The 15,794-nt window shown below is 49.8% G+C and overlaps 1 protein-coding gene across 2 annotated transcripts in view; it reads right to left on the minus strand.

Annotated features, from left to right (window-relative positions):
* Positions 1-4,923: 4,923 nt before the first annotated feature.
* Positions 4,924-15,794, minus strand: part of COX10 (cytochrome c oxidase assembly factor heme A:farnesyltransferase COX10) — a 109,779-nt gene continuing 98,908 nt past the window's right edge. The window contains exon 7 of one of the 2 annotated variants that reach the window (XM_075111351.1): positions 4,924-7,249. In XM_075111351.1, the coding sequence (XP_074967452.1) occupies positions 6,807-7,249 (443 nt within the window). In that variant the 3' untranslated portion in view covers positions 4,924-6,806. Of the gene's footprint in view, positions 7,250-14,121; positions 14,532-15,794 lie in introns of those variants that run through there. The other variant, XM_075111352.1, reaches the window with a different exon arrangement.

Here is a 15,794-nt window from a genome sequence, read left to right on the forward strand (position 1 = left end):
GGCCGAGGTCCCCGGGGCTCCCTCGGGGTGGGGACAGACCTGCACCTGTGCAGCGCCGCCGATGAGGAGCACGGGGGAGAGCCGCTGCGGGGACGTCTGCCTGCAGATACTTCCACTACGCTCTTCCTACTGCTCATTTTTGAAGCGAGGAGGGTTAATTAGCCCCACTCCTGACATATCGCCAGCTCCTGCCCGTCCTTGTTCCCGTTGAAAGCCAAGTGCACCTAAGAAGCAGACAGTGGTCCTAAGCAGTGCGCCAGGGGCATCAGACGGGGGAGAGGAAATCTAATAATATTCTAAATAATAGTATGTGTAACTACGTGGCCTTGGGCATCCCACTTCCCCTCGGCATGCCTCGGTTTCCCTTCTGCACTGGCTGCACTGGCGGTTCGGTGCGGGGACAGCCAAGGGGCAGCGTGTCTGTCACCCTGCCCTCCGGCAGCTCCGCGGTGCGAGTATCGGTACGAACCCCCGAGTTCCGCTGATAAACTCGGGCTGTTCCCTTCCCCGGTTTGGACGCCGTCCAGCGGCTCCCCTGGAAGCACGGCGGAAATGCCTTGATCACCTCGTTTACATCTCTGTTTCAAGTTTAATTTGATACGGTGCCTCCTCTCCCCGGCCAAAAAAAAACCAAAAAAACCCCAAACATCTCGCAGCCTTTCTCGGCAGCACAGATCTTCATCTTCCTCGTTGCTCAGAAAACAGACCACGAGTCCCTGTGCCGGCCACTCCTTCGCAAACAAGTGTGTTCGACGGCGTCTGGGCAGCCAGTTCCTGTGCATCGGGACGAGGGTCGCCGGTGGAGCCTGCCCTGCCTGGCTGGAAGCTCTGTCCTCCCCTGGCACCACGGTCTGGTCTCTACCCCACCCCACCCACAGGGATGCCTCTTTGCCTCGCCCCCCTTCTTGCTTTGTGGAGGAGGAAGATGGGCAAGATGTCCTTACTGGTCCCAGTTAGGCACAGTTTGGTCAGTCTGGGAGATCGGAGCCCCTCTGTTTCCAATCGCTCGGGGCAATTCCACACAGTCAGTGTTTCTGTTTAAGGAAATGACAGCCCAGCTACAGCTGCAGTTTAGACGGGTACAAACAATGTATTGTATAGCACATATTTCATGAAAAAAATGTATCAAAAGAAAGCTGTAGTTACAACAGAAAGTGTTAAAGAGGGGAGCAGGGGACAGAAAGGACCTGGGCATGCATTTTGGACAGCAAAACCCAGGCGGGAAAAACCTCAACCCCCAAACTGCCTCGGCCTCTGGGGCCCCACCGCCTTCTGAGGCACGTGAAAACCTCCCTTTGGGTATCGCACCCCGCCTCGCCCAATGCGTAGGACTGAAGCAGGGCTCCTAGAAAAATGGGAACACAAGTATGACTTTAGGGCAACTTTTCCAGCTCTCGCGGGGATGGCCAGGCACCCCCCTTTCTAGGCACCTCTTTTTAGTGTGGCAGCAGGTCCCCACCAGCTCCCCAGTACGGTCTGTGCCTACCACGCTCAGGGCACCTCTTCGAGGTGTCAGCAGCAATCCTCAAACAAGCATTTGGGAGCAGGAACCTTTCACGGACTTGGGGAAACACGTGGTACCTTCCCAGAAGGGATAAATGCACCAACCTGAACCCGCACGAGCCCGCTGCCAAATCGTCAGTTCTTGCTCCAAGGCCTGGAGGTGCCAGAACTGGTTAGGAGCGGTAGGAAAAACGTCTCCACATTGTGGGAAAACAGCTCGTTTTGCCAACCTTGTTCTGTGAAACAGTTGAACTGTGCCTTTTTGAAACACTGGAAACTAAACCGCAGCCCGAGGCACTGACCCAGGCTGGAAAATCTTCAGCGCAAACAGTTAAAGTCTGGAAGCAGAAAAGCAGAGGTGACGGAAAGTGTACAAGGCAGAGCTGGTGAGGGATGTTCCTGCCAGCTTTTAAACACGTGTACTTCTGACGGCGGTCTGAATGGCTTTGGGACACGGTACACATGCTGTGCTCAAAAGACCTCCTTTTCCTGGGGTCAGGCAGAATTTGACCGCCCTGCGCCTGACGACGGCCGCTCCGAGGCGTGGGCATCCTTGCGATGTGGCAATCCGGGCCAACGCAAGCTCTAAGACAGCAAGGAACCGTCTCGAGTTCAAGCAGCGCTCCAAGCTGAGCCGAAAGAGGGGTTTGGAAGGCAGCTCCAAAGCTTGCTCCACTTTGTGTCGAAGCCCTAAAAGTCTGTAGCACATTTATTTCAGAGGGGACTGAGGACCATCGATGGGAGCCTCCCAGCAGGTCACAGCCTGAGGGACTCGCACGGAGGAGGGTCCTCACCAATGGCACTTCTGACCGCACAACTTGGGAGATGATGAACGTTGGAATCGGGTTCTGACTTGTCTTTGGCAGGGCCAAGTGCTGGGGACACATCTACCGGGGACAAGCCCTGCCCTGCAGGACTGACCTGCAGAAGAAATAGCAGCACCAATATGCGAACAACTGACCCCAGGCCATGCCGCCGGCGCGGGTGGCGTCCTGCATCCCACGAGCTCTCGCCGGGGCCGGCTCTTTGCCTGCTTAAGAAATACCATGACTAGAAATGCCATCGGGGACAGCCTGCAATGGAGCTTCTAGTATTACCACCTCCAGCAGAGCTGCGTGGTAGGAAAACAGTGCTGATATTTCTGTTTTCAAAGCTTCTATAGACAGCCTGTATTTCCAAGGAAGGGGGAATAGCTAATCACCTCTGGAGAGCAAGCAGGACAACACGCTTTTCTATCTGTAATGATAATGATTTCTCATAGTATCACTCTGTTTCCATTCCTACTCTCATGGGATCATTGGAACAGAAAAGGACGTGTGTGTTTTGTGTAAGCCTTGAAATGCCGTGGCCTGGCTGAGTGGGAAACGCTGCTGGAGCCAAGAGAGTGTGAATGTGTTACTCTGCTGGGGCAGATTATATCGGAGAATGATACAGGAAGCGAGAAAAAAAACAACCCAGTGGGGGAAACGAGAAGGGAAAGAGCTGTGTGCGCAGGGATTGGGTTTCCTCCCTCAGGCTGGAACAAAGCGCGGAGCCCCACCAACTGCCCGGCTTGCTGGGACGCCCGTCACGCTGAGGCACCGCAAGCGGGTTCACGCAGGACCCGGCGGCTCCTCGGCAGCCCGAGAGCTCGAGGCAATTCCCAGCCGCGTAGCTCCGCTCCCCACGCCATCCTGCGAGGCACGCCTTGTGCCGAGATGGAGTGATTTGCTGAAGGTCAAAGCACAGAAGGGACGCGGGGGGAATCGACCCATTAGCCATCGTGCTCTCTACAGGGCCACGCAGAGTAACAGGTGGGGGACTGACAAAAACACGAGCTGTTTACTCGTTCGACAAGGCAAAATATCATCACCCCTATTTTACAGACGGAGTGCATTTCTTAAACAGAGATCAGGAAAGAATGAAGATCCCCTGAGCCGTAGGGCTACCGTTTCATCCGCAAAACCACACAAAAGGTCTAAAGCCCAAACAGACTAAAGTCAGCTTCATGCTCTTGAGTCACTGGCACTGGTTCCTCTGCGAGCTTCAGTACAGGCTTCTGGTGGTGCAAAGTTGCCTGTTCTAACAGCAACGTAAGAGCTACAGCTGGAGGGACACAGCACGTTGCTGCTGTGTTTTTCACTACCACACGAATAGCAGGTATTCTCCAGCAGGACCAGTTCATGGGGAGATCCGGAGTAACCAGGAGAGCAGGATGGCAAACAACCTATATTCAAGTTCTCCAAATGGGACAAGGGAAAAACCGCTGCAATTCTACACAGGAAGCGCCGTTTCAGATTCAGAGCGCCGTGCAAAGCCTGATGCTCGCGCAGCCCACGACTGAGATGCAGGAAGCCCACGTCTAACTGCAAGCACTGCCCCGGCTGGGCAAAGCGATCACAGCGAGACACTCTCACGCACCTCACCTGCCTCTTTTCCTGCAGAATTTTGGCAGCAAAGTCAGCAGCGCTGGAGTGGGGATGGCGACGCTAATCCTCCACCTTTGGATGAGGGCAGACAGTTCAGTATTTTTTTAAATTTATTTCCATAGTGGCAGGAGGAATATGGAAAAGGACACCTGAGAGCACCTACTGTACAGCCTGTCTGTGACCAAGATTACAGATTGGCAACGTTTTTATTTTCAAAGCACATGCAACAGCAAAATTCCTAAAGGCAGTACAACGGCAGTAGATGACTTTATCCGTACCCTACACACGGCCATTCTGGAACACAGCAGAGAACACCTTCTAGGTGAAAACATCTTTTCTTTTTATTAAATAAGGTATTTCTTACCTTTAAATCCCAGATCTACTCATTCTAAAACCATGCTCTCTCTCCAGCCTGGACCAACTGGGTGTGGAGATGTTGGTGCAACTCTGTGACCTGCGTTTGCAGACGCTCAGTGATGATTATAAAGCTCCTGTCTGGCCCTAAAACCCGGGAATGTCACACATTTTGGCCTGAGAAATGAAGATGACCTCATCGAAACTGAACCACAGGCATCTCCTTGGGACCTTTAATCAGAACGGCGTTTGCCAGGGCAGCACCCCACACTTGCAGGCCATCCTGAAGCCTGGCTCTATAATGACTTAGGAGGAAACCACAGCCCTCCTGCTTCAGCACCTCTTTCTGCCTCTGAGAGCAAAATCCGTGGGTTTTGTGAGCCAGCCGCTCTTTTCAGGTTCCTCTCCCAGCTAAAGGTTGACCAAATTCTTTGGGTTTGCACAAACCCTTTCCACTCACATGCAACTCAGTTTTAGGGTGCCTTTTGCACAATAAACCTGTATTTCGCAAGCTGTCCTTGCTCTTGCAGCAACCAAGGGGAATATTGTTGCTGCGAGAAATGCCACAAAACTATCAAGTACCTTAGCAATTCACTGAACTGTACCAGAGTTTCAATCATAAGTGATTTGTTTAAGACAGATTTTGAGCATTCATCTCTTATTGTGTACAGTACGCACTTTATTGCAGAGAAGACTGGATGCATTTTTGAAACAAATTCAGGAGTTGCACAGTTTCCAGACATTTCTACAAGTGTTGCCCACAGTAACTCGAGTACAGCGGAGTCCGTCAGACAAACGGTAAGAGGGAACTCAATCCTGTCATCTGCAATCACTTGAGAGAGTCAGAAAATCTTGCAACTGACTATTTAAGACCATGTACAACAGGTGGCTCCGCTCCTGCGAGCACCTCCGCCAGCAGAACAGAGGTTAACCGTGTCACTCCTGATTTACACCAGTGTAACTGAGACCAGAAGTTGGGCTTGTATCATGAAAGCAGCCAGTGAAGATTTTATGTCAGTGTGATACGCACGTGGTGGCAGATTTGTGACGTTTCCTGAAGGGCTTTATTCGGGATCAGATTAGAGACAGTGTCTCCCGTTTCAGGTATTACTGTGTCTTTGGATCGATGCACAACTGTGCTGCCCAGTCCCTCTCCACATGGGAAAGAAATCTTGGCATGAAAACACATCAAGTCATAACAGGCACTAACTACCACAATAAACTACAGCACAGTCTTTGTCTACCCGGGACGCTGCTGCGCTTGGAAGCACCCCAGCGGGTCACAGGCAGCCCCAGGTAGGCTGAGGGTTAGCCACAGCCCCGCGGTGGGATCACAAGCACATCAGACTGTGGCCAGAAATGTTCTTCAGCATATCAGTTAACAAAGATAATGCATTTTCCTAGTGACCCCATCCACCATAATTGCTTCTGAGAGACACAGGCTGTGATTTGAATGTTATAATATTAGATAAAAACCCCCAACTTTTTTTTTTTCTGTAAAATGTGCTTCCTCACCACTTACATACCCCAAGTGAGGCCCTCTTTCTGAGCCACCACGGTGTGATACTAAATATCACCCAAACTCTTGACGCAAGTCCAGGGCTCATCCGAGGACAACCGAGACTGAATGGGCTGGCACAAGACATCAGCACTGAAAAGCCTTAAAACTACCAGACTCTGAGATCTGGTTCTCACCTCCTACAGCTTTGCAGAGCTTCACTGACATAAACAGTACTGGCAGTTTTTACCAGCTGAAGATATGACACGCAGGGCTCAAACTCTAATGATCTAAAACCACAGGGGAGTCAGAAATTCCCCGCGATGGATGTACAGCAGAATGGCTCAGACTGTGTTCAAGGGTACGTGCTACAGAAGAGCTGTTCATCTGGAGGTTGTTTTGTGTTTAAATGCCAACGCGTGGTGTGCTGAAAGACAGTTTTCTTTACTCCTTTAGCACTGTGCCACTGTAGGAAAGCTAAAAATCTCCTGGGGTGAATGGGAACCTTGGGAAAAGTAACTGATTGAAAAAAGCCTCAGAAACTGAAGGCTTCTGTGTGATATCAGAGTGGTGATGGCACAGATCAAGACAAGAAGAGTTCACCCATCCCACCATGTGCCTCACAGCTTAATTTGGAAAGGATGCTTGGGGAGCAGGGGTGATAAATCATTCATCTGTCGCTTCCTGACGGCTTCGCCAAGGCTGCCAGTGCTGGCAGTTAGAAAGTGTGCGCATGTGACTCGCTAACTGAAAACCTATCCACGAGATGAGAGAGCACGACTGGTGGAGACTTTGGAAGGCCATCTCCAAGTGATGTGCTTCTGGCATAGGCTAAATTTCAATCCGTGGTGAGTGAGTGAGCCTGAGGCCCATGAGTGCTTTAAGCTCTCGCATCGCCTCCCTTTCAGAAGAAAACAGAAAATTATCGCATGAAGTGGTCGCTAGGCACAAATGATTCGTCTTCAAACAAATCCCCACAGGTTTCCCCCTTGTAATTACTAAAATACACTACCTGATGTGTTGCGAGGACAAGTAATTGACATTTAAGGCAATCTAATTTCCATAGCCCTCCCATGATTTCCACCGAGCAGATCGCCTTTGTCTTCCTTCTCTAGGAACGATTTCTTGCACGTGAACATGACAAGCAGCAGCATTGGCAAATGCCACAGACTGCAGAAGAAGAGCTTCCTGGAGCTGCTGCGGTCTGCATCCCTGTAGAACCGAAAGCCGAGGTAGGAGATGTAGAGGTTAATAGGGAGTGAAATGACGGGGAAAGTCCACGTGGTGATGTCGAGAACAGGAGCCGCCGTTGAGAGTCCGATTAAGGCCAGGCAGTGACGCAGAGCCACCCGCCTGCACAGCCCTGGGTGGGTGACGGACATCATACAGTATCCTCCCCGGGAGTAATCTTCCCGCAGACCCCAGCTCAGGGCGTTGAAGTGAGGGAACTGCCAGGAATAGAGGATTCCTCCCAACAGCAATGCACCTGCAGCGGGAGAGAGAGGAGGATACATGCGTTAGAGGGCTGCTGCAAGAAGTGCTACATAAAGACCTCTGGAGCTTGGGGCTGCATTTGCGGAAGAGCAGCGCTGCACACCCGTTAGGCTGTGCAGAAGACAAGGCGTGCTCTGTAACACGAGGCACGCTCTGTTTTTAACGGCATTTACATAGGGTTGCGCACGCTGCTTCTTTTGTTTTTGGAGCACTTAATTTGAAAAGCATTTCAGCAAGTCACTTCCTCCTAACGAACCATCGCTAATTGGTTTCTGCACCAATTCAGTCTCTACCTGAGGGAAGACTGATGGAAATGAAGCAAAGTTGGGCAAGAGTCTGTTTTCCCGGTACCCTCTCGCTTCCATTCCCGGTTTCCCGAGTCGGTGCATCCAGAAGAGTCTCACAACGACCAGGAACAGGAAGCCCTGCTTAGTGACAGCAGAAAAGGAGGATAAGCTGCCTCCTCCTGAGAACAGGGAAAATACCAGCACGCCGGTAGCCTGGAGCATGGCTGAGCTCTCCGTTTGCCCACTGCCTGAAGAGAGGGAATTGCTGATGGCACGGGAGCGCCTTGATCACGGACCTCGGGCAGGCGGCAGAGCCGAAGCTGCTAATGAGGTGACAGAGGATGGAGAATGTTTCATTCCTTCCAACCATTGTAGGAACTTCTAAGTAGTTTCATCGAGTAACTCTACTCCCACCAATCAGCTACTTTTACATTTAAAAAGGAGCTATGGCAGCACCACATTTTTCACAGCTATCCTAGGGACATGGTACAGGGCTTATCGAGGCAGAAGCGGCTTATATGCTGATTTCAGCGCGCTTCAAGGAGGCCTTCAGACTAAACTCCCTTCATTAATTTTGTTTGAAGACACAAAAAATCCCCCAAGGCTGTTGCACATTATGAGCATTCCTGGATTTTCCTTTTGTTTCCCCAGCTCCCAAACACTCTGCTCCAGCATTAACGCTTTCTTTGCATCTCCCTGCCTCCATGAGCTTGTTCTCTACGGAAACTACTTGGCAGTCGGAGCCGTGAGCCTATCGGTTTCTTAACGACTTGATAGAAACAGAAACAGCAACACTTACCTGCACACAGGTTAATACATTTAAATTCTTTCCCAAACGCTCACTTCTTTCCCAGCGCCTGCCTGGGCTCTAACAAAGACCAACTCACGGACTCCTTTGAACTGCTTCATGGTTGATGTCTTCTCTCCATCTGTTCTGGCTGTATGTTCCTTGGGGCTGTGCATGTCTCGTTCTTGTCTTAAAAAGCACACCTTACACTGGCATTGTCACGCGAATAGTAATAACCTAAGTTTGCAAAAGAGCCTTTTTTTTTGCCCTACCTTATCAGCCAGCGAAGGAACAGCCCATTAGACTCAGTGCAGTTCCAGTTGCTTATAAGATCCCGTAGTGGTATAAAAGACCCATCTCATCACTTTTTAAAATGAGTAACAAATGCTCCATTAGGTCAGCACATGCCTCTGAAGGCTGATTACATTAAGGATGGAGATAGACGCTCATATATTGGGCACGGAGCTTTCAGAATGACATTGCCTGCTACAAATTACAGGTGATTTCCTAGACTATGGCCCAAAACTTTTTCAAATCCTGCCATTCGATCCTTCTAAAGCCAACTTTCAGGGCATGGATGCTTAGCCCCTTCTCTGAATCGGAACCTTTTAACATGGTTCAAAATGGTGCACCCCCAAATTACAGTGAATTTCAGAAAATCAAGGCAACAAAAATAACTTTGGCCCTAACAAAACAGGATTTGATTCGGTTCTCCTGACACCCAAGGGAGCAGCTCTACTGAAATAAAGTGAAATAAAACCGATTCAAGGAGCGGTACTCCCTACACCCAGAGAAACAACGGGGAAAATGTTCATGCAATGTGTCATTCTTTGATTTTCCTCCTATTCTTGTAAAACGTATTACCAGAGGGCGAGATCCTGAATTGGATAAATTTGAGAGAGGAATATTTTTCAAGTTTCACATCAGAAGTGCTCTTTCAAAACTTAGGGAAAGGTAAGCTACAATTATCCATCAGCCGAGGAGACCTAAGCAGATGGAGCCGGGGCCGAGATTCGGAGGCAGAGGCTGTCCCTGCTTCCCACGGCTACGGACCAGCCGGCTTTTCATCTGGCATGTGCTGTGTCCCTGTTTCGGCTGTAACACGGGCTTTGCTCATTCAATTGTTCAAACGTTGTGTGCAGCCAAGCTCAAAACACACCCTAAACCTCAAACACACAAAAACCTTTAACAGTTCTCTAACTATAACACCATTAAAGAAAAAAAAAAAAGGCATCTGGAGAAACTTTTAAACACAAACAGACCAACTAAACTACTTGAGGCTGGATTCCCATTTACAAAGCTCTAGTTTTTACATGCAAGCTTTTGGAATTTAATTACTTTGATTACATTACAACCATTGAGATAATTGATATTTTACAGAGAAGCTGAACAGTAAAACAATTTAATAGCCCATTATGAGGATTTTAACTGACCCGATCTTTTTGTTAGTTTCCCATGTGCTTTGGACATCCTGTAATTTCCTCTGCTCAGGCTGAGACTGTCAGGTTGTCAGAGATTTTTAAGTGTCACGTAAGACTGATGACTTGCAAAGCACAGCGCACGGTACAGTACAATTCAGCATCAAATGAGCCCACAGTAGGAATCCTGTCAAGCCCAGAGCAGACACTGTAATACTCATTAATTACTAGATGAATGTTAACTGTGTCATAATTAGGTCAGCAGTGTTGTTAAGCAATATTACAGCGAGACTAGCTCTGGAGACTAACCTGGTCCAAAATAGCGCAGAGTCTGCTCTGCCGCTTCTGTGCAGTTCCCCACAGTTTGGGAACTCAAGTTTAATCAATGCAAATCCCCTTTTTCTCTACGGGGTTTATAATTAAGTGAAGGCCAGGCGAGGCCGTTCACGACTGTAACGCATGGCGATGGCACAGAGTTTGCAAAAGCAAAGCCGGCCGTCGGAGCAGAGCCGCGCGCCTGCTATGGCAATGGGGGACAGCCAGCACCCAGGGACACTGCAGCCCTCGGGGTCCTCGGCTCCTCCGCAGCACGTGGAAAGCCTGAGCGCAGGCAGATCGATCGAGATTCATATTAGATCTCTCAGCTTTTCCGCAAGCGTTTATGAATTCCCTACCCACAAGTAGCCAGCTCGTGGATATCCCAAACTCTTTGGCCTTTTTTAGCCCAATTTTTAATAGGTGCAAGTTTAGCCCATTTGTGACCATTTCCAAGCTCTTCCCTTGTCAAGGTGTGAGAACCTGGGGCAGCTGCGAGCAGACGCTTAAGACATCCTGACAACTTGGCAGACGAGTCCTGTTTGATTTTGGAAAAAAACAAAGTCTATTTAGGCAAACAGGACCCAGGTCTCCAGGATCACAGACTCACAGAGTGACAGGGGTTGGCAGGGCCCTCTGGAGCTCACCCCATCCCACCCCTGCGTGAGCAGGCACCCCCAGAGCAGGGGCACAGGGCCGCGTCCAGGCGGGGGGTGAATGTCCCCAGGGAAGGGACCCCACAGCCTCTCTGGGCAGCCTGTGCCCCTGCTCTGGCACCCGCTCAGGGAAGGGGTTTGTCCTCATGTTCAGGTGGAACTTCCCGTGTTCCAGCTTGTGCCCCAGGTCCATTCTCACACTCTTGTGTGCAAAATAGATGCACAAAATTTTCTTGTTGAGTTCCTACTGTTTAATCACTTGATACTAGCTTAAATCATCTCGAAAGTCACAGGACTGCAGAGAACCAGGCAGGTCCTACAGTATCCACACAGTTAAAGATAAATAACAGGTTTTACTGTTCATCATGAATTTTAAGGTTAAGCTATTATTTCTTTTCTTAAATTATTTTAGAAGTATTTAAATAGTAATATATCTTTTTAATAAACAAGAACAAGCTGAGATTTTTATTTTATTTTAATATCTAAGATAAAACCAAAATGTCAACTGGCACTGAAGAAGGCAGAAAATGGTTCTTTCTGTAAATATATTTTTATCTAGTGAAATACTGAAGCTTTATAAATTGCACTTTTCCTAAAACAAACGAGACACTAAATTCCACAGTAATTCAGAAACTACTTGGCAAGACGTTTTAAGGTTCAAGAAATTTGGGTAAGACTTGGAAATAATTGTGAGATGACACTTTCAAAAGCAACCAATGATTCCAGGCTTGCAAACCGCAGTAGCGGGTAGCCTAATTTTCAGAATTACAACCGCAAGAAGCACCCCCCTCTGAAGTTATGCTCTTCATGGTGTCAAGAGGGCCATGAGGTACCTCTAAACTTTGATTAAAATTTCACACTTTATTCCTTTTAAAGCAATTTATGATGACCTCATTTGCGGGATGGCCCAAATCTCAGGCGAAGAGCAACGTCAGCGCCTGAACCCACAGAGTCGCGGCCTCTCTTCTAAGAGGAGTATCTAAAAGCAGAAAACTGGAAGATAGTTTTTAGGGCGTAAGCCCTTGCAGGGCGCGACCTCTGACCACTGGCTAACACATGGAGAGCAGGGCAATCAGGTAGCGACAGCTTCTCATCCTGTTCACCCTGGGCTTGCGCCGGGATCAGTGACCCAGGGATTCCCTAGTGTGAGTCCCTCAAACTGCTCATGCCCTGTAAGTCTATACATCACCTGCTCAAGAAAGTGGGCACACTCAGCCGCTGCGCTAACAGTGCCGACAGAAATCATGCCGGTAGCATCGTTCTGAGCAAACCGTCTCATCCGTGTAAAGCAACCCGAGGACTGCAAACCTATTTCCTCATCTGCTGAAGGGGAGAAGTATTGTTTGGATCCTGCTTGACTGTCTCATGCTGAGGATGCCACTCTCTTAGGCAGCGATTTGAAATATGCCTCTTTCATGCTGGCAATACCTTTCATCATCAAAGAGCTTTATACATCGTACAGTTGGCACACGGAGCAGTAGCGATGATTTCACCCACAGCTGAGTTATTTCAGCTGTCTGCCTTAAACAAAGCACAACAGTTTGGGATGATCCGATTGAAACTCTCAGAAAAACTTCCAAAGGCAAGTCCTTCCAGGGCAGAAGAGGACTTGAGCTCCAAGAGGGCACAGGCTGGAGCACAGCACGTGTTGGTGGGAGCACCAGCCTCTGGGGCAGGGCCAGCTGGAGTCCAACCAGCCCGGGCAGGCAGATGAACGTGGGCCTGTCTGCCCAAGTCGAGGCAAACATGTCCAAGGTTATCTACAGAGACTGCTGTGCCAACATCACCATGCTCCTGAAAACACACTGGAGATGAACAACTTATTCCTTCTTCTCATCCTTCTCGTTGTTCTTTAGGCAACACACAGTGCCGTCCCTCTAGTGCTCTGCGAACCTCTGGTATCACTTTCAAGCTCTCGACAGGACAAATACCTTAATCAATAAAAGAAGAAAAATAAGGAAGGGGGAGCTGATCTGTAGCATCAATTCAAGAACAGACTCGCTCCTTCTGTCTTTGCTTTGGTGCTGCATATGTATGACTGGGAAGTGGCCAACCAGGCATTAAAATAAACATGGAATGGTTAAAATATCAGCTCCGAAACAGATGTTGAAATCTTACTGCATTTCCCAAAGCTGGTGTTTACTGCCTTGGCAACCTAAGAATGCTGTTTTGCTTAAAGCACAATTTTAGTAATTCTTCTGCCTTGAATAATGTGAAGGAATTTTAAAATTATTTCCAGACCTTGGTAGCTCCCTGACTTATTAGAGGAAAGCACCGGTCTTTTGTCTCTAGGAAACTGGTATGAGTTTGGCTGCTGTCAGGAGGGGAAGGCTTTGGTAGTCTAAGCTCAGCCTTTTAATGGATCGTAGTCAGGAAACAACCACACACCGTTTTACTTGATAGCACACAACTGGCTCTCCTCCCTTAAAAGATGTTGAACAAATTACTCCTCTCTAATCCAGACAAGGTAGATTAGAGCTCAGAGACTTGACTTGGTCCAGCTGTATCCACCTGCTCGCGAGCAACCGTGCTGCCTCAGACCGCATTTTTCACCTTTCCTACAGGAAATTTAACATAACCAGTCCAAAACTCTTCCCTGTGGTCCTGCATGATTTTTACAGGACGTTATGCTCGCAGGAGACATACTGGCTACATCCCCAGTATTTTCTACCTTCTCTTTTGTGCTCATTCACAACTAGTTTAACACAGTCGTCTTTCCCGGAGATTTCTAGTTATGTAGCAATTACGGGGGTAAAGAAGGATTTTGAGGTCTCGTCTAAAGCTTGTTGCCCACTGCAGATTCAATGTAATATTGAATGCCCAAAGGATTATTTGGGGGAGTTGGTACAAATATTCAGAGTGGTTTGGAGAGTCACGTCCGTAACACGGCTGTAGCGTCCTGATATGTAAGGACGGGTTCATTAAGCTGGCGGTGGGTGGCATTGTCTGTATGTGAAGGAGAGTTGGGAGGTGCAATAATTACTGCCTTTCCTTCAGCTTGTTTTGGTGATGGAAAATGATTATTAAGGTAAATCAATTGGTCTCTGATTGCAAGTGTTCAAGATACTGCCACGATACAATTGCTCCCAAGGAAAAATGTTACCTAATTAATTTTTCCCATTGCTTTTGGAAGTAGAAAAGAGATTAGCGCTACAAAACTTACATTTAATTTCTGATTATGAAGCCTTCTCAAACACAAAGGGAAATCTGGGAATTATCTAGTCATGAACCTTAACCAGACCGATACAATTCCCCTCTATTTCACCACTGCGGCATTTCCTCCATTAGCACCGCAGCAAGACAACAACCGGCACTTCTGCTTCCACTGGAAAACAAAAGCAGATGCTGCTGCTTGTGTCAGACGCCACGTGAGTGGCTAAGCAGCCTTGAGAAGGAAAAAAGGAAAAGTATCGCTTCTAAAGCTTTGTACAAGGTCTCTGGGCTGCAAACAATGGTCCCGGCTGTCAGTGCGGGCACGCACAGCCCCGTGCACGGCCCTGATTGCGTGCCTTCAAGGTTACACAGTCATGTAAACGAAGGGCTCGGAGGAAAACACTGGGAAACTCAAAAGCTTCATGGTCGTGGGTTTCAATAGCTGTTTCTTTTGAAGGGTGGCACAAAAGGCTTGTGGAACAGGAGCGTCTCGGGGCCGCGATAGACTTCTCTGCTGCAGCACATAAAGGGAAGGGGATGTTGGTCATGTGTACGGCTTCTCTGCAGAACAAAAGGACGATCCTCGGTGTCCGCCGCAAACGGGAGATGAAGTTGGCAGTGGGGTTTTTCACCTCGAGGGAGCGTTCCTGGCCATTGCCTTTAACAGGAGGAAACCAGATGTCCTCAGGTACGCTCGCCATGTGGAGAAAAGCTGCATGCATATGGATACACACAGGCATGCACGCTTTCTGTATGACACACAACAGGTTATTACAGCCGAAGCCTCAGAGGGAAACACCTTTCATTATACGGGCAAGGTTGAGAAAAACAACGCTGTACGTAATCCCTCTTAGCTAAACCCAGCAACAGATGCCATAAAAAAAGTGAGCCTGTTGGGTAAGATGAAAACACGGTCTTTGCTCGGACCATTCGCTATGTGCAAATAAGCTTAGGAAGTATCTGTCAAAGGACCAGACTCGGCAGAGGGTTGCAAACCTGCAGAGCCACACAGGGGCTCCTCATCAATTGCCTCTTCCAGGCTCCCTCCGGGGCTCCCACGTAGCCCAAGGGTGGGAGTCCCTGCTGCAGCCCCTGTCGTGCTTCTCCTGCGGGTGTTGTGTCACACACCCGGGGCACCAGGGCTTCTCCTGCGGGTGTTGTGTCACACACCCGGGGCACCGGGGCTTCTCCTGCAGGTGTTGTGTCACACACCCGGGGCACCAGGGCTTCTCCTGCGGGTGTTGTGTCACACACCCGGGGCACCAGGGCTTCTCCTGCGGGTGTTGTGTCACACACCCGGGGCACCGAGGCTTCTCCTGCGGGTGTTGTGTCACACACCCGGGGCACCGGGGCTTCTCCTGCGGGTGTTGTGTCACACACCCAGGGCAACGCGGCTTCTCCTGGGGGTGTTGTGTCACACACCCGGGGCACCGGGGCTTCTCCTGCGGGTGTTGTGTCACACACCCGGGGCACCGGGGCTTCTCCTGGGGGTGTTGTGTCACACAGCCGGGGCACCGGGGCTTCTCCTGCGGGTGTTGTGTCACACAGCCGGGGCACCGGGGCTTCTCCTGCGGGTGTTGTGTCACACAGCCGGGGCACCGGGGCTTCTCCTGCGGGTGTTGTGTCACACACCCGGGGCACCAGGGCTTCTCCTGCGGGTGTTGTGTCACACAGCCGGGGCACCGAGGCTTCTCCTGCGGGTGTTGTGTCACACAGCCGGGGCACCAGGGCTTCTCCTGCGGGTGTTGTGTCACACAGCCGGGGCACCAGGGCTTCTCCTGCGGGTGTTGTGTCACACAGCCGGGGCACCGGGGCTTCTCCTGCGGGTGTTGTGTCACACACCCGGGGCACCGGGGCTTCTCCTGCGGGTGTTGTGTCACACAGCCGGGGCACCGGGGCTTCTCCTGCGGGTGTTGTGTCA

The sequence above is a fragment of the Phalacrocorax aristotelis genome, chromosome 16, assembly GCF_949628215.1.
Source record: "Phalacrocorax aristotelis chromosome 16, bGulAri2.1, whole genome shotgun sequence".
NCBI lineage: Eukaryota > Metazoa > Chordata > Aves > Suliformes > Phalacrocoracidae > Phalacrocorax > Phalacrocorax aristotelis.